This window comes from Caretta caretta, chromosome 10 (assembly GCF_965140235.1).
Source record: "Caretta caretta isolate rCarCar2 chromosome 10, rCarCar1.hap1, whole genome shotgun sequence".
NCBI lineage: Eukaryota > Metazoa > Chordata > Testudines > Cheloniidae > Caretta > Caretta caretta.
The window spans coordinates 65,791,200-65,808,810 of NC_134215.1; the positions used below are offsets into that span (position 1 = coordinate 65,791,200).

Here is a 17,611-nt window from a genome sequence, read left to right on the forward strand (position 1 = left end):
CAGTTATCATACTGATCCCCATCTTTTCCAAATTAGCTAATAATTCCCCATGTGGAACCGTATCAAATGCCTTACTGAAATCAAGGTAAATTAGATCCACTGCATCTCCTTTGTCGAAAAAATCTGTTACCTTCTCAAAGAAGGAGATCAGGTTGATTTGGCACAATCTACCTTTTGTAAAATCATGTTGTACTTTGTCCCAATTACCACTGACCTCAATGTCCTTAACTTTTTTCTCCTTCAAAAATTTTTCCAAGACCTTGCATACTACAGAAGTCAAACTAACAGGCCTGTAGTTACCCAGATCACTTTTTTTTCCTTTCTTAAAAATAGGAATTATGTTAATATTTACCTACAAAAAATTATGTTAAAAGACTGTTATGATTGCAAAGTCAACCACTAACAGTTGAGTTGTGTTACACAAAATCTTTGTGTTATATAGTGAGCAAACAGATAAGTTGTAAGTTTTAGCAGGGACTGAGGGGCAGCTGCAAGCAGCACACAAGGAGGAGTGGATGAAACAAGTTGGTTTTGAGAGAGGATTAGAAGGAAGAGAGTGAGGACACTTCGGATGAAATCCTGGCCTCTTTAAGGTCTAGGGCAAAATTCTCATGACTTCGGTAGGGCCAGGATTTCATTGACGGTGACCAGGAAGAGGGATATCGTTCCAAACATAAGAAACAGCATGAAAGGGGGTACTAAGATGAGAATGGGATGAACAGATGAATGGAGCGACACAGAGAGAAGAATGTGCAAGGTGCAATGGGAGGCAACAGGTGATGGATAGGCTAGGAAGAACTTTAAGAATGAGAAGGCGTTTGAATTCTATGTGGAAAAAGAGGGGGTGGTAAAGATACCTGGCAGGAGAGTGACACTGCACTATAATTACTTTGATCGCTTTCATAGTTATTATTGTTGCCCCTTTTTGACCTAAGCAGCCAGTCAAAGTTCAGGGCCCTAGGTATATTCCTGCTGGATGTAGAAATTGATGGAGTCTGTGACTTTCTTTGAGGAAATTTTGTTTATTTACAGAGATAAATTCTGTTCTATCTGTTCTCAGTTGCTGTGTGTTCCACCTTCCCTCACTCCCCCAAAACCCTACCCAAACCACTATGCCACAAAATGCCTCCAGCCCCTCACTCCAAAATCTCCTAGTGGGTTCACAACCTCTTTTGCTTAGACAGGAGTTTGTGATGGACTTCTCCTTATAGTTATGATAACTGAAAGAAATGTTCCCACCTGTCAGTCTCAGCGAGGTTTTAATTTGACTTGTAACAAGGTTTCACCCTGCTCATAACATGGTTATTAATTATCTGTATTGTCCCATTGGCACCCTGGAGCCCCAGTCATGGACCAAGACCCCACTGTGCTAGACGGCTGTTCACACACGGAATAAAAAGATGGTCCCTGTCCCAAAGAGTTTAAAAGATATGTACTGATGTTCTCCTGTTTGAAGAAATGAGGATTAGAATGCTGCCCCTATGGTTCCTGACCCCCACCTCTTTCTGTGTGTGTGAGAGAGATTAAACCTCAAAACCAAACACCTCATTCATCATTTTTCAAATAATAAAAGGAAAATTTAAACAAAAATTCAAAATTTTTCCTTGCAGTTCAGAGGAACTGAAAACAGATGGAACTCTAAAAAAAACCTATTTCCTCTGCAATGACAAATCATGAAAACTATGTTCAGTTCAATATCTTTATCAATGATTTAGATAATGGCATACAGAGTACACTAATAAAGTTTGCGAATTGATACCAAGCTGAAAGGGGTTGCAAGTGGTCTGGAGGATAAGTTTAAAATTCAAAGCAATCTGGACAAACTGGAGAAATGATCCAAAGTAAATAGGATGAAACTCTATAAGGACAAATGCAAAGTACTCCATTTAGGAAGGAACAATCAGTTGCACACATACAAAATGGGAAATGACTGCCTAGGAAGGAGTACTGTGGAAAGGGATCTGGGGGTTATAGTGGACCACAAGCAAAATATGATTCAACAGTGTAATGCTGTTACAAAAAAAGCAAACATCATTCTGGGATGTATTAGCAGGAGTGTTGCAAGCAAGACACGAGAAGTAATTCTTCCGCTCTACTCCAAACTGATTAGGCCTCATCTGGAGTATTGTGTCCAGTTCTGGGCACCACATTTCAAGAAGGATGTGGACAAATTGGAGAGAGTCCAAAGAAGAGCAACAAAAATGATTAAAGGTCTAGAAAATATGACCTACAAGGGAAGATTGAAAAAACTGGGTTTGTTTAGTCTGGAAAAGGGAAGACTGAGAGGGGACATAACAGTTTTCAAGTATATAAAAGGTTGTTACAAGGAGGAGGAAGAAAAATTGTTTTTCTTAACCTCTAAGGATAGGACAAGAAGCAATGGGCTTAAATTGCAGCAAGGGAGGTTTAGGTTGGACACTAGAAAAAACTTTCTAGCTGTCAGGGTGGTTAAGCACTGGAATAAATTGCCTAGGGAGATTATGGAATCTCTATCACTGGAGATTTTTAAGAGCAGGTTAGACAAACACCTGTCAGGAATGGTCTAGATAATTAATCCTGCACATATGCAGGGGACTGGACTAGATGACCTCTCAAGGTCCCTTCCAGTTCTATGATTCTAAAGAAACTTTGGGGCTCCTACATCCCATCAGCAGGGAGCCAACCTCTCTCCTATTCCTAGGCCCCTTTTAAGGCAGCTGAGGATGGGAGTTTGGGGCTCTTACATCTGAAACAGCGGGGAGTCAACCCCCTCCTTTTATAGCCTCGTCCCCTTTCACTTCATATGAGGGAAGGGTGACTAGGACCTGGGTTGGGGATTGTGTGGATATGATTAAGGAAAGGATGATGATCTGCCTATACATTTTGTTGCCGAGTACTCACAGATATTTTAAGAGAATAAAGTTGCAACCTAATGAAACCACATCCACTGACTCCTGTCTTTATTCCAGAGCAGACAGACAATATACATACTGTTATAACAAGCTAAGTCAAAGATGAGAGAGGAAGCAATTGAGAAAAAACAACTATTATATAAAAAGAAAAGGAGTACTTGTGGCACCTTAGAGACTAACCAATTTATTTGAGCATGAGCTTTCGTGAGCTACAGCTCAATTGGTTAGTCTCTAAGGTGCCACAAGTACTCCTTTTCTTTTTGCGAATACAGACTAACACGGCTGTTACTCTGAAAACTATTATATAGTAATGACTGAAACAGTAAGTGAAAACTCCATAGTGAGCCTTGAAACCAAGCAGTGGATAGACTAACTGCTGACCTAGTACTCAGAAAAATCTAAAAGCACCTTCATGGAAATATCAACATCTTAAGAAATAATCTATGTCCATAAAATATATTGAAATCTTTGATGAAAGGTGTTATATAAGTCAAAGCATTTATAATCACAACCACAAAGTTTCCATAGTACAGTATCAGTTTTTTGTCACGACCTAATAAGTTCCAAGAAAGGATTAATCATAGAATCATAGAATCATAGAATATCAGGGTTGGAAGGGACCTCAGGAGGTCATCTAGTCCAACCCCCTGCTCAAAAGCAGGACCAATCCCCAATTAAATCATCCCAGCCAGGGCTTTGTCAAGCCTGACCTTAAAAACTTCTAAGGAAGGAGATTCCACCACCTCCCTAGGCAACGCATTCCAGTGTTTCACCACCCTCCTAGTGAAAAAGTTTTTCCTAATATCCAACCTAAATCTCCCCCACTGCAACTTGAGACCATTACTCCTTGTCCTGTCCTCTTCTACCACTGAGAATAGTCTAGAACCATCCTCTCTGGAACCACCTCTCAGGTAGTTGAAAGCAGCTATCATATCCCCCCTCATTCTTCTCTTCTGCAGACTAAACAATCCCAGTTCCCTCAGCCTCTCCTCATAAGTCATGTGTTCCAGACCCCTAATCATTTTTGTTGTCCTTCGCTGGACTCTTTCCAATTTATCCACATCCTTCTTGTAGTGTGGGGCCCAAAACTGGACACAGTACTCCAGATGAGGCCTCACCAATGTCGAATAGAGGGGGACGATCACGTCCCTCGATCTGCGCGCTATGCCCCTACTTATACATCCCAAAATGCCATTGGCCTTCTTGGCAACAAGGGCACACTGCTGACTCATATCCAGCTTCTCGTCCACTGTCACCCCTAGGTCCTTTTCTGCAGAACTGCTGCCTAGCCATTTGGTCCCTAGTCTGTAGCTGTGCATTGGGTTCTCCTGTCCTAAGTGCAGGACCCTGCACTTATCCTTATTGAACCTCATCAGATTTCTTTTGGCCCAATCCTCCAATTTGTCTAGGTCCCTCTGTATCCTATCCCTGCCCTCCAGCGTATCTACCACTCCTCCCAGTTTAGTATCATCCACAAATTTGGTGAGAGTGCAATCCACACCATCCTCCAGATCATTTATGAAGATATTGAACAAAACCGGCCCCAGGACTGACCCCTGGGGCACTCCACTTGACACCGGCTGCCAACTAGACATGGAGCCATTGATCACTACCCGTTGAGCCCGACAATCTAGCCAACTTTCTACCCACCTTATAGTGCATTCATCCAGCCCGTACTTCCTTAACTTGCTGACAAGAATACTGTGGGAGACCGTGTCAAAAGCTTTGCTAAAGTCAAGAAACAATACATCCACTGCTTTCCCTTCATCCACAGAACCAGTAATCTCATCATAGAAGGCGATTAGATTAGTCAGGCATGACCTTCCCTTGGTGAATCCATGCTGACTGTTCCTGATCACTTTCCTCTCCTCTAAGTGCTTCAGGATTGATTATTTGAGAACCTGCTCCATGATTTTTCCGGGGACTGAAGTGAGGTTGACTGGCCTGTAGTTCCCAGGATCCTCGTTCTTCCCTTTTTTAAAGATTGGCACTACATTGTACATTGGCACTAATCATTGTACAAAGGGCCAGTAACACTGGCCATTATTAAGATTGCTGGACATTTCTCCTCATAAGACCCTATATATTCAGTTGCTTATAACTTCGCAAGATTTTAACCATTGGGGATGCAATTCTCCAAGCTGGGTGGCCTCAGGTTGAATGGTTTTGGAAAAATCTAGAAAACAATTCAGACATTCCCAAGAATGAAGCTAACATTATTTTTCAATGTTAAAGACCTGGAAATCTTTTTTTTTTCCTTTGGGTTTGTTTTTTTTTTTTGGCAAGCTCTAGTGTCCTAGTGCTTTGGAGCAGGGACTTGAAATTGGGCAGAGGGTTGGCCTTCGTGTCAGGGATGTGCCTTTTGCCATCCCCATGAAAAGCCACCCAAATTTGGCCAAGCTACAAACTTTTGAAAAATCACAGTTCACACATATCCAGAGACTAGCTACATCAGAGGTGGGCAAACTACGGCCCGCGGGCCACATCTGGTCCGCGGGACCTTCCTGCCCGGCTCCTGAGCTTCTGGCCTGGGAGGCTAGCCCCCGGCCCCTCCCCTGCAGCCTCAGCTCACGGTGCCGCCGACACAAGGCTCTGGGCGGCAGGGCTGCGAGCTCTTGCCGGGCAGCGCAGCTGCAGAGCCACGGCCTGACCCGGTGCTCTGTGCTGCATGGTGGCGTGGACGGCTCTAGCCGGGCGGCGCGGCTGTAGCGCTGCCAGCCACCGGTGCTCCAGGCAGCACGGTAAGGGGGCAGGGAGCTGGGGGGGGGGTTGGATAGAAGGCAGGGGAGTTCAGGGTGGTGGTCAGGGGTGTGGATAGGGGTCAGAGCAGTCAGAGTGTGGGGAACAGGGGGGTTGAATGAGGGCAGGGGTCCCGGGGGGCAGTCAGGAAGGAGAAGGGGGGTTGGATGGGGCGGCAGAGGGCAGTCAGGGGCAGGGGTTCTGGGGGCGGTCAGGGAGAAGGGGTGCTTGGATGGGGCAGGGATCCTGGTGGGCAGTCAGGAATGAGAAGAGGGGTTGGATGAGGTGGCGGGGGGCAGTCAGGGGCTGGGCTCTAGAGGTGATCAGGGGACAGGGAGGGGTGAATGGGTAAGGGTCCTGGGGGGCCATCAGGGGACAGTGAACGGGGGGGTTGGATGGGGCAGGAGTCCCGGGGTGGCTGTCAGGGGGCGAGAAGCAGGGGGGTTGGATAGGGGGCGGGGGCCGGGCCACACCTGGCTATTTGGGGAGGCACAGCCTACCCTAACCGACCCTCCATACAATTTCAGAAACCTGATGTGGCCCTCAGGCCAAAAAGTTTGCCCACCCTTGTGCTAGATCTTAGCAACTCAAAAATCTCAGAAGAATTTGCCTTCAATGAGCTTGCTTGAGCCTCTTATAGCTCGTAGGGTGACCAGACTGCACAAGCACCATCTCCACAGCATGCTCCCTACAGCTCCTGACTACAGAAGCAAAGCCAGACTTTCCTTACAATGGATGCTCCTGACTGATCTGGGCCAGGGTGGGGCTTGGCACTGGAAAGAAGAGCAGGGAGCCTCTCTCTCCTGTCCTTTCAATCGTGCCCCTGCTGGCACCCAAGCAGCATGGAGGAGGAAGCCATCTGATTCAAATGCAGAAGGGACAAGAGCTGGACATAAGGTGTTGCAGGAGAAGGCCTGTGGAGTAGGTGACTGGGCCAAGGAGCCTGGAAGGCAGAGCCTGTGACTGGAGGCTGGCAGTGGGTGGAGACTGGGACTGGCTGGGCAAGGAGACAAGGTCTGGGAGCTGGGAAAGGAAATGGGGGGCACTGGAAGTGGGAACCAATGGGGCAGCAGAAAGGAGGTAGGTGTGAGGGGAGACAGATCTGACAAGGGATGTACAGGGGGGAGAATTGGGGCTGACTGGGCAAAGACAATGGGACAAGGAACCATGGTAGGTGAGGACATCGAGATTGGATGAGAGGAAGACTAGTGCTGGAATCCAGTTGGAACGGGAATGTGGGCAGTGGAAGCGGCAACTGGAGTTCAGGGGGAGATAAAAGAGAGAGATAGGGAGGGAACAGGGAATGGCTGGATAAGGAGAGGGAACAGGGAATGGCTGGATAAGAAGACCAGAAAGGGAGAAACTCGGACTCAGACAGGAGATACTGGGAAGTGAACACTAGGGCTTTCAGTTCCTAGGCAGTGGCTGGGCAAGGAGATTGGGATTAATATCAAAAGCCATTGAACTGGAGACTGGGACTGACTAGGTGAAGACAATGTCACTGGAACAGGAGTCAGTAGTGAGGTAGAGGCAGGAAAGGGACTGAGACAGATTGGAGGGGATAGAACAGAAGGAATCGAACTTGGGAGGAAATTGCCAGAAGTGTCTGTTGCACCTAGAGCACACTGTCCTGAAATCATAGAATCATAGAATATCAGGGTTGGAAGGGACCCCAGAAGGTCATCTAGTCCAACCCCCTGCTCGAAGCAGGACCAATTCCCAGTTAAATCATCCCAGCCAGGGCTTTGTCAAGCCTGACCTTAAAAACCTCTAAGGAAGGAGATTCCACCACCTCCCTAGGTAACGCATTCCAGTGTTTCACCACCCTCTTAGTGAAAAAGTTTTTCCTAATATCCAATCTAAACCTCCCCCACTGCAACTTGAGACCATTACTCCTCGTTCTGTCATCTGCTACCATTGAGAACAGTCTAGAGCCATCCTCTTTGGAACCCCCTTTCAGGTAGTTGAAAGCAGCTATCAAATCCCCCCTCATTCTTCTCTTCTGCAGGCTAAACAATCCCAGCTCCCTCAGCCTCTCCTCATAACTCATGTGTTCCAGACCCCTAATCATTTTTGTTGCCCTTCGCTGGACTCTCTACAATTTCTCCACATCCTTCTTGAAGTGTGGGGCCCAAAACTGGACACAGTACTCCAGATGAGGCCTCACCAATGTCGAATAGAGGGGAACGATCACGTCCCTCGATCTGCTCGCTATGCCCCTACTTATACATCCCAAAATGCCATTGGCCTTCTTGGCAACAAGGGCACACTGCTGACTCATATCCAGCTTCTCGTCCACTGTCACCCCTAGGTCCTTTTCCGCAGAACTGCTGCCTAGCCATTCGGTCCCTAGTCTGTAGCTGTGCATTGGGTTCTTCCGTCCTAAGTGCAGGACCCTGCACTTATCCTTATTGAACCTCATCAGATTTCTTTTGGCCCAATCCTCCAATTTGTCTAGGTCCTTCTGTATCCTATCCCTCCCCTCCAGTGTATCTACCACTCCTCCCAGTTTAGTATCATCCGCAAATTTGCTGAGAGTGCAATCTACACCATCCTCCAGGTCATTTATGAAGATATTGAACAAAACCGGCCCCAGGACCGACCCCTGGGGCACTCCACTTGACACCGGCTGCCAACTAGACATGGAGCCATTGATCACTACCCGTTGAGCCCGACAATCTAGCCAGCTTTCTACCCACCTTATAGTGCAACTCAACTCAATCAACCCAAGATTCCTGAGTTTCCTCTGCTGTCAGCAAATATCTGTGAAATCCATTGACAAAGTGTCCCATTCCCCTCAAGAGCTGGTCCACGTAAACAATAATCTACTACTACTATCAGTTACTCCATAACCTCAAATGGCAGAATCTTTGCCATGGTTCCAAACCTGCTGATGAACCACGTGTGTATCAATATGATGCCACATGATGGAATTTCTTTTTTTTTCAGTTTGATTTTAAAAACCTAAGCTATTGCATATGGTGACCGGGCTGACCTTACCATTGGTACTGCCTAGGGATTAGGTCCCTGGATTTCAACTCTTCCCCCATCTCTAGCGTCTCCTGCTGGTGGTCACTCTGGTAGATAGTAACTCAGCCCTCTTGCCAGGTCACCACAGAAGTCTACCTCTTTCCAGGGTTATGGAGTCCAATAAATTATAGTAGTCCAGTGTCCCCCAAAAAGGACTTTCCAGCCCAACTCCAGGCCCCCAAAGGCCTCACACCCTTACTTCAGGGCTTACAATGCCTATGTCGCCCTCATCACAAGGAGGGAAGGGGTAATGCCATCCTTGCTGCTGCCTGGCTTGTAGGGGAGCCCAGGCTCTGACTGGCAGCAATATCAAGGACCCAGAAGTGCTCTGAGGCTGCCTCCCTGGCCACTTACTACCACTTACTTTTCCAGTCCAGGATGTGGCCACAGTCTCACCAAAAAAAACATGGAGTGAAGGGTTCCTTAATCCTTAAGAACAAGCTACTACCTCTTCTGGGGCCTGGGGGAGTTGCCACTTGACCTCGCTCCCCTTTCCTGCAGCAAGGACTCCTACTCTACATTTAACTCAAGCACTCAAAAGTTAAAAATGTCAGAATTAAGGTTGCCTGAGCCACTTTAATTTGGACCCCTTACTCACACGTATTATGATACTGTCTTTAATTATGTGATCACATATTATTTTTGTCACAGGAACCCTGCCTCATTCAGTGCACAAGATGGACCTGCTTTGGGGATGAATCAGGGTGGTGGAGTAAGAGACGGCTGTCTATATGATCACTGCCTCCTATGTTGAAGAAGTTGGAACAAGTGTAGTGAACGAGGCAGGGGACTGCAGGAGGAGAAAGGATGGTCTCATGGTTAAGGAAGTTGAATTCTGCCCTGGATAACTGGATTCTATATTGGTCTCCACCACAGGGTTCCCATTTCAGGCTAGCTAAAACAAAACTTTTCACACGGAGTCACTAATTGTGTGTTCCTCATTTTATGGGTGTCTGACTTGAGTCCCTTGGTCTGATTTGCAGAAGTGCTGAGTACTCACAGCTGAAGTCAATGTCTCTGAACATATAACATGCTACATAATGCTAAGTACTCTGAAAAATCAAGTCCTAGGCATCTCAAATTGTGCACCCAAAATTAGTGGATACTTTTACTTTCGTCTCTCTGTGACTCAGTTTACCATCTGTAAATGGAGATAATGCCCACTTGGGAAACATAAATTCATTAATATTTGTGAAGCACTCATATACTGTATTGATGTGCATCATAGAAAAACCTATGAAGAAATTAATAATTCTGTCTTCAAAGCAGGGTTTGAATAGCGCGCAGTCAATAACGGATGGAATCACACATTGAACAATGAGGAGAAAACAAAATATTGAACAGCTGCTTATTAAGTGAGCACCATCTATCCTGTGCACTGAATGAGGAAGAAAAAAATAGTATGTGATCATGTAATTAAAGACTGTATCATATGCATATACAGAAGGGGGCGAATTAAGGTTGCATGAGCAACCTTAATTCTGGCATTTCCTAAATTTTGAGTACTTAACCTTGGAACTGTGCAGGATCGGGCTAGATGGCTACAGGAACGTAATAGAAGGCAGATATATTAGCCCCAGGCTAAGTAGGTCCCTTTTCCCTGGGTAAGGTAACAGGGAAGTTTCCAGAACAAACAGGAAGCTTCTGGAGACAATTAAGACAGGCTGATTAGAACACCTGCAGCCAATCAAGAAGCTGCTAGAATCAATTACGGAAGGCTAATCAGGGCACCTGGGTTTTAAAAAGGAGCTCACTTCAGTTTGTGGTGTGCGTGTGAGGACCTGGGAGCAAGAGGCACTAGGAGCTGAGAGTGAGAATGCGGACTGTTAGAGGACTGAGGTGTACAAGCATTATCAGACACCAGGAGGAAGGTCCTATGGTGAGGATAAAGAAGGTGTTGGAAGGAAGCCATGGGGAAGTAGCCCAGGAAGTTGTAGCTGTCGCACAGCTGTTCCAGGAGGCACTCTAGACAGCTGCATTCCACAGGGCCCTGGGCTGGAACCCGGAGTAGAGGGCAGGCCCGGGTTCCCCCCAAATCCTTCCAACTCCTGGTCAGACACAGGAGGAGTCGACCTGGACTGTGGGTTCAGAAAAATGGCCAAGCTGGGGGCTGCCGTGGAGCTCCAAGGCGAGCAAATCCGCCAATAAGCGCAAGACCCACCAAGGTAGAGCAGGAACTTTGTCACAAAACCTTAATAATGTTCTTCTAATATAGTTTTTTGTGTTTAATAGGATTAAAGTCAATGTACTAGACTGTTCATGTGAATCTTTAAAAGGAAATTTTAAAAGTAGTTTGAGACAACAGAAGTACAATGAGCAAAATTAAAATGAAACTAAAAAAATAAGAGTTAAAGAATTTCTAAGGTCCCAAATTCTTCTATCATTCTAGACAACCAAATCTAATTAAAATCAGCAGGAATATGGATTATGAGAAAGAGTGAATCTTAAAACTGGATCAAACCAAGAAATTCCTCAGTGAAATCTCTGTTATCTTACAGGAAAAAAAAATGTTGATGGTTCAGTTGCATGGCCCTATAGCTTGAAAATGCAAAAGAATTGTGATTGAATATTGGTGAGATAATCTAAAAGTTAAAAATAAATCGACCATCTTTAAAATCTGTTTCTTACCTGCCATCAATGAGTACTTCAGCCTGTCGATTGTTCACCTGGTTATCACTCTTATGGCGAAACTGCAATATTAATGACATAAAAATACTAGTTAGTTTTTTGTGATCCAAAGTGAACATAAGGACCTGATCAAACAAGGAACTTAAGTATACAGATAACTTTAAGCAAGCAAGCAGTCTCTGTGAGTGAAATCCATTGACTTCAATGGGACCAGAATGTCACACATTGATTTTACATAATTTTCATGACATAAAAAATATTTTAATAAACTCTTTGTTTTTAAAAATGAATTGGTAAACACTAAAGTATTCATTTGCCCCACAATAATTTAATTAACACATGCAATATTCTATGCATTTAATATAAAAATTAGCAAGCCATTGCCTATAAAAGTATTTATTGACTGTTGCTAACTAAATAAGTACACATTAAATCATAGACATTACAGATCGAAAATTGCTCTCCTCATCCATAACATTGCCAATGAAAAACAAGTTTTCTACTGCTTTGTCCAGTCCAGTTTTATGTGCCCAGAGAAAGGCTTCCTCTGCCTTTCTTTAGTAAACTATCCCACAGCCTAAAAGACACACTTTCACTGGAAGAACTTTTTATAAATAACTTTTCCTTTATATTCTACAAAATAATTCTTCTCTCATTTTCATGTCAATATTCCAAATTATGCCACCGATACCATTCTAAATAATTCCTCTCCATTCTTGGTGTCCTTATAAATATTTATGAATTATTATGTACCATTCCCACTTAATAGTTGCTCAACTAGTTTTACATATTTAGCTCATATAATCTTTCTTCATAAATCTATCCATTCAGCCTCAGCTATTTTTGTTGCTCTTTTTCCAACTCTCTGAAATTTATCTACATCTTTCCAAGAGGTAACCAAACACTGAGAACAGTGTTTCTGGTGCACTGTTACAAGACCCACTAGAAAAGTACTATCATGTCCTGGCACTACGATCCCTAGCCCAAAATTGCTTTGGATATTTTTTTCCCATATTTTGTTTTAAACTCATAGCTAATACCATGTCCACTCTTCCTTCTTATATAAGTCCTTTTTGGAATTAATATTTTCCAGGTATCTCCTTCCCCACTGAACATAAGCATTTTGGATAATTTTTCTTTATTTATTCTAGTTTGCAATTTTCCCCACATTGGAGTTAATTTTGTTTTTTCCTATCTTTTTTCCTAGCCTCTCTGTTTTTTTGTATTATTTGTTTGCAACTCCTTCCAGTTTAGTACTAAACTGCATTTGCATTCATTAATATGCATTTTTAGTTCACTTCAAGTTGACTGATGGCAATGTTCAGTAAGACTAAATCTAACCCCAGTCCCATAGAAATCCATCTAAATATCTCCATCATCTCAATACACTGATGGTTATCCTTAGTGAATTGTTTGCAGTCCTTCAGCCAGTTCTCAGCCCATTTAAAAATCCAAAACATCCAGATAAATTTAATCTGGTGTATTTCCCTCATCCACATTAACATACTGCACTATGTCCCAAATTCAGCAACTTACTTAAACTCACGTCTAACATTAAGCACAAGGAGCCCATTTAAAAAAATGGTTACCTACCTCTTCATAACTGTTGTTCTTCAAGATGCGTTGCTCATGGACATTCCATTCTAGGGAACAGAACACATGCCATTTCCTGTTCTGGTGGGACACACAACAAGTCCACCTTGGGAGTTCCCCACTTCCGGAAGATAATACTGACTACCTCGGGATGGAGCGACCACTCATGGCAAGACGAGAAAGTCCTGCTGAGGTGATCTGCCAAGATGTTCCTGGTTCCAGGCAAGTGAGTGACTATTAAATGAATGGCATGCCACACACAAAAATCCCAAAGGCAGAGAGCTTTTTGACAAAGGGCTGAAGACCTGGTACCTATTGATGTAATACAACGTGGCGGTATTGTCCATAAGGAGCTGCACCACTTTGCCCTTTAGGTGGGGCAAGAAAGCCTGGCAGGCCAGGTGAACAGCTCTGAGCTCCCTGACGTTGATCATCCCACAACCAGTGTCCCTGGGTGCTCAGCTCACCCAGGTGGGCTCCCCAGCCCAGGTCCGAAGCATCAGAGACTACGGTCAATGACGGGGACTCCCTCCAACACCGACCTGGGGTCCAACCCCCAATCCAGGGACAACCATATGTGGTCCGGCACCCTGACTACCTGGTCTAGGTCGTGCCTGTTGGGGATGTAGACTGACGTCAGCTACACTCGCAGAGGCCGGAGATGGAGCCGAGCATGGCTGATAATGTATGTACAAGCAGCCATGTGGCCCAACAGCCACAGGCAGGTTTGGGCTGTGGTGAGCGGGTTGTTCTTTACATGGGAGATCAAGTCTGACATGGCCTGAAAACGCGCTTCCAGAAGGAAGGCTCTGGCTCGCGTGGAGTCGAGACCCACCCCATGAATTCTATTCGCTGGACAGGTGATAAAGTGGATTTTTTCTCATTTATTAATAGGCCCCCGTCACATGCACTAGATCAAGGCTCCTCTGTACTTGCTACCGAGACCTGTCCTTGATGAGCCAGTTGTTGAGATATTGGAAGACCTGGACCCCTTGATATCTCAGGCCACTAGCTCCATACACTTTGTGAACACCCTGAGGGCCAAAGGGCAACACCATGAATTGAAAATGGCATCTGCCCACTATGAAATGGAGGAAACATCTGTGACCTTGAGAGTGGCATACTAATCTCCCGGATCCAGGGAGGGGATGATGGAGGCCAGGGAGACCATGCGAAATTTCAACTTTCTGAAAGACTTGTTGAGGTGACGCAGTTCCAGAATGGGTCTGAGTCCCTCTTTTGCTTTCAGAATTAGGAAGTAGCGGGAATAGAACCCTTTTCTCTTCATGTCCCAAAGGACCTCCTCCACCACCCCCACGCGTAGGAGGTTCTTGACCTCTTGGACAAGGAGTTGCTCATGAGAAGGGTCCTCAAAGAGGGACGGAGAAGAAGAGGGGACGGAGGGAGGGGCAGCTGAAAATTGCAGGATACAGCCCCGAGAAACTATGTCCAGCACCCAGCAGTCCGAGGTGACCCATGACCAGACCGAATGGTAGGGACAAAGGCTGTCAAACATAGAACAAGGTGGATCCAGGCGTTGCTCTCAAGTGCATCTTCAAAATGAGCACTTCTGATTCCCAGGATGCTTTGCTGGGCCGGGCTGCCCTTCTGTGCCAGAGAAATTGATCTTCCAGAGAGCACGGTGGGGTCATCGCCACCTGAGTCTGCCGGATGACCATCGCCACTGGAGACCAGTGCCTGGAGCAAGAGGATCGGTGCCGGTATTGAGGGGACCAGTGTCAATGCCAGGGGGACCGGAGATGTGATGGGTAGCACTCTCCAGGGGCAGGCGACCAAGATCTGCACGGAGAGGTTGACCAGCAGAAGGGCAAATGGTGCCAGTAGTACAGACACCAGCACCTTCCTCTAGGCAATCCGTGTTGAGACAGGGGGACCGCGATTGTGGTGCCAGTGACCAAGGGCAGGGCCCAGATGATCTGGGCTGTGACTCTGGCAATCTGCGGTGCAGAGGTGGAAAGCACTGTCTCGTCTCGGGGGATCAGTCGCGCTCCACTACCCTCTGAGGGATCTTAGTGGCTGCTTGCCCTCGTGGGGAGCCTCTACTGTTTCCTGCAGCACGTGCTGTGTCGGCGGCGCAGGTGGAGGCCTCTGCTATCTCGGCGCCATGAGAGCTTGGGACTTCGATGTCATCAGGGGTTTGGGTCCCCACCACTCCTGGGAGTTGCAGTGGACCTTTTAAGGAGCTAAGAGCCCCAACCGGCACAGATGCGTGGCTCTGGAGTGGCTGGGCAGCCCAAGCTGGGTCCCTTCCCATGGCCCTTCTTGCCTGGTGCTGGGGAGCCATGCTTCCTTGCTTTCTTCTTGGGCACCGGCAATGGGAAGCAGTGCCAGGCAGGTACTTGGTGAGTCTTGGCAGGATGGCTTGGAAGCCGGATGAAGGACAGACTCCATGAAGAGAGCCTGCAAACGAATATCCCACTCCCTCTGACTCCTGGGCCGAAAGTTCTGACAAATACGGCACTTGTCCTTCATGTGTGATTCCCCCAAGCACTTGAGGCAGCTGCTGTGGAGGTCACTTACAGGCATAGGCCTGTTTCAGTCCACACAGGGCTTAAACCCGGGAGACCCGGGCATGCCCTGCCTGCGGCAAAGTCCCCACTGGGATTCTAACTACTAAACTACTTAACACTAACTACTATAAACAAACTATTTACAAGGTCCTAAAGCTCAAGTCAGTAGAGACAAAACTGCTAGCCCTTGCTATGCAAGGAAAGGCACTCTGACTAACCACCGCCGGTTGTAAGAAGGAACTGAGAGAGTGTAGAGCTGGCGGCGCCCGATATACCGACGCATGAGCATGGCACTCAAGGGGGCGCTGTCACCAGCCCTACAGATACCGCTAAGACAAAAATCTCCAATGACCATGCACATGGGCACGTGCACACCCTAGAATGGAATGAACATGAGCAAGCATTTGAAGAAGCATTAGGCTTGCACTTGCCCCTTGAACACACCCAAGGGTGCTGGAACAAACTTTATAGTGGGGGAGCAGATGATGGAAGCCATAGAAACCAGAGAAGTAGACTTTCTAATGTGCTGGGGGGCCTACTTCCTCCTCTCCAGTGCCTCCTGCACGCCACAGAACAGCTATTTGCGGTGGGCAGGAGGCACAGGAAGGAAGTGGGAGGCGCTGATCAGCAGGCGAGAGGCGCTGGAGAGAGGGGGAGGAGCTGTGGGGGGGCTGCTGGTGGGTGCTCAGCACCCACCATTTTTCCCATGGGTGTTCCAGTCGGCGCCTATGATGGAAACCATGCATTTGGTGTTTGCTATCACTACTTCAAGCCAGCACCACTAGTTGCTGCACCACTGAACACACCTTGCAGAATTGGGGCTCACAGGTGTTACTTAAGAGCATTTTAGTCTGATTCTGAGGGAACAATCAGCCCAGTTACAGGAAAATATAAAACCTTACTCATGTCAATTAGTAAGCCTATTTGAAGTAAATACTTCTCAAGGTCAATAAGGGTTGCAGAATCTAGCCCAACATTTTTGATTTTCAACTCTTTGGCTACAATAGGCTCTTTCCATTTCTAAGACACACATGCTCAATACTTATTTTATTAAAAAATCATTTTTGGCCCAACATTCAATCATCATTACATTTTATGACTTTCTTTGAAGATGAAACATGTAAAATGACTTATTTTTGAGAAACAACTTGTTACAGCATGTATTTTTATTCAAGAAAAAAAACTTAGTGGCTGTCAAAGGTTTTGTTAATGTTACACATTAAAGAAATCCAAAGCAACCCTGGCTTTTTACCAGATAGCTTACTCTAAATGAAATAGTACATTTATTTAAACATCAATAGCACAAACCGTCTCAAAATTGTTTTACCTCTAGTTTGGCAGAAAACTTATTTTATGTAATTCAAAAATTATTATTTATTTGTTATTTTTATTATTTCTTATTTTGTATGGTCTATTTGTTCTCAGCGTGAAGCAAGTTCCATTTTTATTATCAAAGTTTGAGAACCTTGAACTGAAGACTAAGCATTGTGACTGCCAGATCAAGTGAATGCTCTTTCAGTGATGTGTTGTTATCTGTGATTGTTTAGAAACAGGGGCTGTTTAGAAACAGCAAGCAAATTCCATGGATACCAAAGGCATTGCTGCTTTTAAAATTTTTAGAATTTGTATATTGTTCTCACTGAACAGGGGTGATGATGGTGGTATGTTCCCACTAACACATCTGAGCTGGCTTCCCTTCATGCTCAGTGGGCAGCCTTCTTCAAAAGGTCTCCACAGTCAGATAATACATAGTAGAGAGGACACCAGACTAGCTGCTTTACCTTTTCTTTTAATTTTACTTCAAACATACTTTAATTTCTTATAAAGACGTCGGCTGAGATTTCCAGAGGAGCCCAAGGTAATTCACTGGGAAATTCAATGGGTTTTGGGCATCTTACAAAGGCTTTAGGCTCCTTTGTAAATCCCAGCCATATATTTTTAATGAAAGGATAAAGGAGAACTCTACGGGTGGAGGCGGAGAGGTGGGCAAAGAGACAATTGTTCATATATTTGTAAGGCCAGAAGGAACAATTATGAAAATTTAATGTCACCTCCTGCATAATACAGGCCATAAAATTTCATCCACTGATGATTTCTACTTGAGCTAGAGCATTTCTTTTAGAAAGACAGCCAATCCTGATTTAAAGACTAAGGCTACGTCTACACTGCACACCTTATAATGGCGTGGCTGTGTCGCTG

General features: G+C 45.5%; 1 protein-coding gene across 2 annotated transcripts in view; it reads right to left on the reverse strand.

Annotated features, from left to right (window-relative positions):
- The window catches only part of ATP8B4 (ATPase phospholipid transporting 8B4 (putative)), a 156,936-nt gene that overhangs the window by 97,292 nt on the left and 42,033 nt on the right, over positions 1-17,611 (reverse strand). For both annotated transcript variants that reach the window (XM_048867295.2, XM_048867297.2), the window contains exon 5: positions 11,289-11,350. In XM_048867295.2, coding sequence (XP_048723252.1) covers positions 11,289-11,350 — 62 coding nt within the window. The remainder of the gene's footprint in view (positions 1-11,288; positions 11,351-17,611) is intronic.